The sequence below is a fragment of the Danio rerio genome, chromosome 8, assembly GCF_052040795.2.
Source record: "Danio rerio strain M-AB ecotype USA chromosome 8, GRCz13ab, whole genome shotgun sequence".
Classification (NCBI taxonomy): domain Eukaryota; kingdom Metazoa; phylum Chordata; class Actinopteri; order Cypriniformes; family Danionidae; genus Danio; species Danio rerio.
In genome coordinates, this window is record NC_141028.1 from 56,970,001 (window position 1) to 56,977,500 (window position 7,500).

Consider the following 7,500-nt stretch of genomic DNA (forward strand, 5'->3'; position numbering starts at 1 on the left):
TTGTGCTTTGTTTTCTTTGTTTGCTCGTTTCTACACCTGTAGACAGCGCTAAAGTCCCGCATCTTCACGTAATAACACTGTCTTGACTAGTGCGGTTGAATGACATTTGTCCTGGAAGCACTGTACCAATGTGGCGGCGCTATTGACGCATGCTTAGGGTCCCTATGCAATATCTAGTGTATATATCTGGGTAGGTCCCTGGGTAGGAAGTAACAAATTTAACAGTAATAACCAATACAATATACACTTACAATACAATAAAAACAATACATCATTGTCAATAAAATGAAATCAAATCAGCGGCTGCATATTTGATTTAGTTTGAGCCAAATTTTAAGAACTGTTTTAAAATGATTAAAAGTGCTGCTCTCGCTGATATACACTGGTATTTTATTACAATCTTTCTGCTGCTTTAACTGAAAAAACTGATAGTCCAAAAGCAGTTCTCTTAAGTTTAACTGAACAATCACCTCTAACCGATGACCTAGTCTGTCTTATATTGTCCTTGCCGACAATCACACATTGTTTGAGGGGTGGTGGTGCAAGATCATGAAATATTTTATACAATAAAAACACATCAGCATAAAATAAGAAACTGTCGAATGGTAGTAATTTTTGTTGTGCAATACAGTTGCAATGATGATAAATGGCGGAATCCACACAATGAATGTGACTCAGTTTCAGTGACATCTAAATTCATAAACAAGATTGTTTACTTGGTTACGGCACTTTAGTTTTTGACACTTCTCGTGCTCTGATTTGTTGCTGAATAACCAATCAGAGCACTCTTTTTAGCATGCAGAAATGGGCCAACTCAATCCTAACTAGACTCAAAGCTGACCGATGGAGGTAGAGTCTAGATGGGATACAGCTGAGGATACGTTTTTGAAACGGTACAACAATAATTAATGTTTTTACATTACTGTGATGGTTGGGTTTAGGTTTGGGCTAGAGGTAGGCCTTAATAAAATACAATTTAATGGGTAATTTAATAAATAATATGAATAATACTCTGTATATTTACTGTTTTAACATTACTGTGAGGGTTAGGTCTAGGTTTGGGCTAGGGGTAGACCTTAATAAAATATTCAATTCAATTCAATTCAATTCAATTCAATTCAATTCAATTCAGCTTTATTTGTATAGCGCTTTTACAATGTAGATTGTGTCAAAGCAGCTTCACATAAATGGTCATAGTAACTGGAACAGTGTGGTTCAGGTTTTAGTGTTTAAGTTCAGTTCAGTTCAGTTTAGCTCAGTTCAGTGTGATTTAATCATTACTGAGAGTTCAAACACTGAAGAGCAAATTCATCGATGCGTAGCTCTACCTATCCTGAACCATGCGAGGCAGTGGCGAAGGCGGAGAGGGAAAAAAAACTTCACCAGATGGGAGTGAAGAAAAAAAAACCTTGAGGGAACCAGACTCAGTTGGGCACGACCATTTTTTTAAAATACAATTTAATGGGTAATTTAATAAATAATATGAATAATACTCTGTATATTTACTGTTTTTACATTACTGTGATGGTTGGGTCAAGGTTAGGGCTAGGGGTAGACCTTAATAAAATACAATTTCATGGGTAATTTAATAAATAATATGAATAATACTCTATATAATTACTACGTTTTACATTACTGTGATGTGGTGCATTTTAGTACATTTCTCTTTTTGTAATGTGCCTAGGCAGTGAAAGCAAAGGACAGACAGTAGCGTCCCTGCAGGATTCTGTCAGATGTTGTTGGTTCTGTATGCACAGACTCTTTCTCCGAGGGCAGCCATCTATCTACCTTTGCCAAAAAATTGGCACAGATTTTAAACTGACTGAACACTTAAGTAATGCACACTATAAACTTACTCAATTAAGCTATTTCTTATACAAGTTAAATTTACAAAATAAATACAGTTCTAATCTGGCCCTACCCTAGGACGCCTCTTGCAGACTCTGAATTTCAGAAGAAAGGGGAGAAATTATAGAGTTAAAGGGATAATTCATCCAAAACTGAAAATTGTCATAATTTACTTAGCCTTCACTCGTTCCAAACATGTGTGACTTTCTTCTGTTGAACACAGGGGTAGACCTTAATAAAATACAATTGATTGGGCTATTTAATAAATAATATGAATAATACTGTGTATAATTACTGTTTTAACATTACTGTGATGGTTGGGTTTAGGTTTGGGCTATAGGTAGGCCTTATTAAAATACAATTTAATGGGTAATTTAACAAACAATATGAATAATACTCTGTGTAATTACTGTTTTAACATTACTGTGATGGTTGGGTTTAGGTTTGGGCTAGGGGTAGGCCTTAATAAAATACAATTGAATAGATAAATTAATAAATTATATGAATAATACTCTGTATAATTCCTGTTTGTACATTATTGTGATGGTTGGGTCAAGGTTAGGGCTAGGAGTAGACCTTAATAAAATACAATTTCATGGGTAATTTAATAAATAATATGAATAATACTCTATATAATTACTTTGTTTTACATTACTGTGATGTGGTGCATTTTCTCTTTTTGTAATGTGCCTAGGCAGTGAAAGCAAAGGACAGACAGTAGCGTCCCTGCAGGAATCTGTCAGATGTTGTTGGTTCTGTATGCACAGACTCTTTCTCCGAGGGCAGCCATCTATCTACCTTTGCCAAAAAATTGGCACAGATTTTAAACTGACTGAACACTTAAGTAATGCACACTATAAACTTACTCAATTAAGCTATTTCTTATACAAGTTAAATTTACAAAATAAATACAGTTCTAATCTGGCCCTACCCTAGGACGCCTCTTGCAGACTCTGAATTTCAGAAGAAAGGGGAGAAATTATAGAGTTAAAGGGATAATTCATCCAAAACTGAAAATTATCATAATTTACTTAGCCTTCACTTGTTTCAAACATGTGTGACTTTCTTCTGTTGAACACAGGGGTAGACCTTAATAAAATACAATTTTTATTGGGTAATTTAATAAATAATATGAATAATACTCTTTATAATTGCTGTTTTTACATTACTGTGATGGTTGGGTTTGGGTTTGGGCTATAGGTAGGTCTGAGTAAAATACAATTGAATGGGTGATTTAATAAATAATATTAATAATACTCTGTGTAATTAATGTTTTTACATTACTGTGATGGTTGGGTTTAGGTTTGAGCTAGGGGTAGGCCTTAATAAAATACAATAGAATAGATAAATTAATAAATTATATGAATAATACTCTGTATAATTCCTGTTTTTACATTATTGTGATGATTGGGTTTAGGCTTGGGTTGGGATTAGACGTTAATTAAATACAATTAATAGATAATTTAATAAATAATCTAAATAATTCTCGGCTGCAGCTGTATCCCTTATTGCAACAATCGACCGATGGCCCAAGACTAACCAATGGCCGACTTTCGGTATAGTGTCTCCCAGCCTTAATGACACTGGTGTGATCAGACATCGAAATAGATCGATCACAACTCTGATGACCTTTAGCTTTATAAGGAATAAAGACGTTTCTATTGACAGGCGTCAAGTCCAAATCAAGGCCCAGATCATTGACCAAGTTGAGTCGAAAGTCTTGTGTCAAATCGAGTCTTTAATTTTGGGACTCGAGTCACTGTGACCCAAGTTCACAACACTGTGCATTAATGACTTGGTTTTGTTTTTATGTGTTTAGGATTGACCAGGTAGCAACTCTGTACCAGAACATCCGTTTGACGGAGCCCAGAATGGTCCCTCAGTATGAAAGGGTTCTTGTCAGTTCCATCAAGGAGATCCGGATACTGAACACAGAAATGGAGCATCTGGCGCTGGCTGTCAAGAGGTACACACACACACACACACACACACACACACACACACACACACACACACACACACAACACACACATACACACACAAACTTTTAAGTTTAGAAACATGGGTCATACCTGTCAACCCTCCCGTTTTTTCCGGGATTCTCCCGTATTTTACAGTTTTATCCCGCTATCATCCCACCAAAGGTAGTTTACAAAGGTAGTTTCCCGTATTTTCAGTCTTTCTCTAAAGGTTGGCTCTCTATACGCAACCTATACCGCCGAACCACCAGGGGCCGCCCCTCACTCTTATATGTGAGTCTGTTCTATGCTTTTGCTTTGTTTAGTGATGAAAACACTTTAAAATAAATAGAAAAACGGCAGGATTCCCTTTCCTTTTCATTACAGGTGCCGTCTCCCCTTCATATGCAATCCTCAAAACAGTCTATAGCGATGCATGACTGTCAGCTGACGCGCTCCATAGTGATAAATACACACTGTGTCCTAAACGGATTCTGTATTCGTGATTTGAAGCGGAGAAAAAGTCTGGGTGTTGGGTGCGTGTTTAAACAGATATACACATAACTAATATTAATAATATCTAAAGATGTCGATTTTGGTGGGGGTTTTGTTCAAACACAACTAATTTCGTCCTAAATGAGCATAAAAAGTTAGAAAAGTGGTCGAATGCTTCATTATAACGTTGGATTTTTAAAGTGACACCTGTTATTTATTGTAATCCAGCAAAAAAAAAAAAATCTGAATAAATAAGAGATTCATTTGTTGCTCTTTAATCAGAATGTGTAAATTATACAGTGAAGAAACGGCTAATGAGATTTGATAGCTTGATTCTTTTTCATTATAACAGCTATTAATTTTAATAAACTGAACTTTTTGCTTATTTATTTGCTGCTAATGTATATATTTATTTTTTCTTTTGTAAATAATAATTGTAAAAAACATATTACTGGCCATTTAATTGTTTATATACAACGAAACAGCTCCAAGTGAGCGTATTTAGTAATTTGGGGATTTTTTAAAACGGGGATCAGGGGAATCCCTTACTATGATGGGCATATCCCTTATTTTCACATCCCAATGTTGACAGGTATGACATGGGTGGAGTTGAAGTCAGAGTTAAATTAAGATTCTCCAGCAATTCCTTGAAGTGTTTTTGTGTGAAGAACCCATTTTTGGCTCTAGAATAACCTTTGACTTCCATAGTATTTTGTTTTTCTTACTTTAAAAGTCCATGGTTACATGTGTCCAGCTTTCGACAAAATATTTCCTTTTGTGTTCAACATTTGTTGAAGGTTGTAAAGGTTTGGAGAAAGCAAAGATTAATTAGTAATTGAACCCTTGTGTGTTGTTTTGAATGTTGTCATTCACACTGAGGTGATTTTGAGGCTTAATTTGTCCAAGACTTTTTCTGTGTTTTCTTATCAGGACACATATTTTAGGAAAGTGCTTTGGAATTTTTCAAAAACTCAGCAATAAGCTCTGGGCAAATCCCCTACCCTTTTGTTGTGTAGTTGGTTTTTTGCCCCCATTTACCTCCATTTGACACCATATGATCATTCCATTGCACCATGCAATCTTGATTGTTGCTGGTTTTCCCTGTTGAGAAGAGGTCTATCTAGTGATTTTAGTTGTGTTTGCAGAGTTGGTCCAGTTTGATCTTATTGATCATTCACAATGTCAAAATCTGAATAAAGGTCAAACTAGTTCAACATCTGCCATTATATTTGTGCTTACATTTTCTGTACACTTCTTAGAAGCTGAAACTGTTGATTATGGAAAGTGAAGTTAATTGTTAAATCACTAAATTGATCAACTTAAAAAATAAATGACTTTGCTGTCATTCATATTCAAGAAACACTCCACCTTTGTTGAAAATAGGGTAATTTTACCAAGTACCCCAAAGTTAAACAGTTGAGTTTTACCATTTTGAATCCATTCCACTAATCTCCAGGTCTGGCAGGAGCTTTTTTAGCTTAGCTTAGCTTAGCTTAGCTTAGCATAGGTCACTGAATCGGATTAGAACATTAGCATCTCGCTTAAAAGAATGACCTTTCTTATTTAAAGCTTTAAAGCTTGACTCTTCTGCAATAACATCATGTAATGAGACCAGTAGAAAATTGAAAGTTGCCATGTGTACTAAAACCATCAGAAAATAAAAAGTTCTTTGATTATTATGCCATAATAGTTGCTAGACATATCGACAAAGAAAATGGCAACTTTTTATTTTCTATGGTCTCAGTACATGATGTAACTACAGAAGCTTTGATTAAGAAAATTTTTGAAGCCCTTTAGTCATTTTTAAGTGAGATTCTAAGGGTCTAATTCAATTCAATGATCTATGCTAAGCTAAGCTAAAAGTGCTCCCGCCGGACATGGAAATCTGCTAAATAGATTCAAAAGTGGTAAAACGCTACTGTTTAATTTTTAAATGAGCCTACGTTTTCATTAAAACTGAATACAAGTAATTTGTCTGAAACTTTAAGTCTGTACTGTGGAGGCCAGTTATATCAACACGCTGTTTGGTATTAGCATTGTTTAAATAAATTGTTCCACAGGAAGATAGTACGTTTGACTGAACGTCTCTTGCATGTGTGATGATGACTAATGTGCTGTTTGATCAGAGCTCAGGATCAGATGTCTATGCAGCTGAGTGAGATGGAGGAAGAGATGGATCACCGAATCCACACCGCAGAGAGAAACACACGTCTGCAGGTAAGCAGACAAACACACAGATCTAACATCAGGTGCGATGCACAGCTAATGTCCAAATTATTAGCCCACAATCAAATATTTACCGTATGCATTAGCATTTAATGTGTTTTGCCTTCACATTTTGTGTATTTACGGTTGAAGTCAGAATTATTAGCTCTGCATATGTTTTCCCCAATTTCAAAGTTTTTTTTCAACACATTTCTAAACATATTAGTTTTAATAAGTCATTTCTAATAACTGATTTATTTTATCTTTGCCATGATGACAGCACATGATATTTGACTAGATATTTTTCAAGATACTAGTATTCAGCTTAAAGTGACATTTAAAGGCTTAACTAGGTCAATTTGGCCAGTTAGGGTAATTATGCAAATCTGTATTATGATGGTTTGTTCTGTAGACTTTCGAAATTTTTCGATATGTTTAAATTACCTTAAAATGTTTTTTAAACAATTAAAAGCTGCTTTTATTTTAGCTGAAATAAAACAAACAAGACTTTCTCTAGAAGAAAAAATATTATCAGACGTACTGTGAAAATGTCCTTGCTCTGTTAAACATGATTTGGGAAATATTTGAAAATGAGGGTGAATCACTTTGACATCAACTGCATGTTTCAATGAGTACTGTATGGCTAGCAGTATTCAACATATTTCTAGACCAGGAATATATTTTTAATGATAAATAAATCCAATTTTGTTTTGTAACAATATTCTACTTAATATTGTGAATTATTTGTATTATGTGTACTCTAAAAATGCTAGATTGTTGTAATGTTGTGTGAAATATGGAGAAATCCAACCATTGTTAAAAATTATAATTTAAATTTAATTGACAAAAAATAACACACAACTTTGGCTTTTTCCATTTTTGATCCAACAGTGTGTTATGACAAAAAGTAATTTTTCAAAAATACATTTTTAAGTGTTTATTTGTTTATTTAAATTTTAAATTTTATATTTTATTATTTATTTTACTCTATTTT

At 34.3% G+C, this 7,500-nt stretch overlaps 1 protein-coding gene and 1 long non-coding RNA gene across 4 annotated transcripts in view; both read left to right on the forward strand.

Annotated features, from left to right (window-relative positions):
* Positions 1 to 7,500, forward strand: part of LOC148679673 (uncharacterized) — a 140,816-nt gene that overhangs the window by 19,608 nt on the left and 113,708 nt on the right. The gene's annotated exons all lie outside the window — the stretch shown is intronic.
* The window catches only part of rasef (RAS and EF-hand domain containing), a 48,555-nt gene that overhangs the window by 6,549 nt on the left and 34,506 nt on the right, over positions 1 to 7,500 (forward strand). For all 3 annotated transcript variants that reach the window (XM_087265445.2, XM_087265447.2, XM_087265446.2), the window contains exons 2-3: positions 3,668 to 3,814; positions 6,428 to 6,518. In XM_087265445.2, coding sequence (XP_087121571.1) covers positions 3,668 to 3,814; positions 6,428 to 6,518 — 238 coding nt within the window. The remainder of the gene's footprint in view (positions 1 to 3,667; positions 3,815 to 6,427; positions 6,519 to 7,500) is intronic.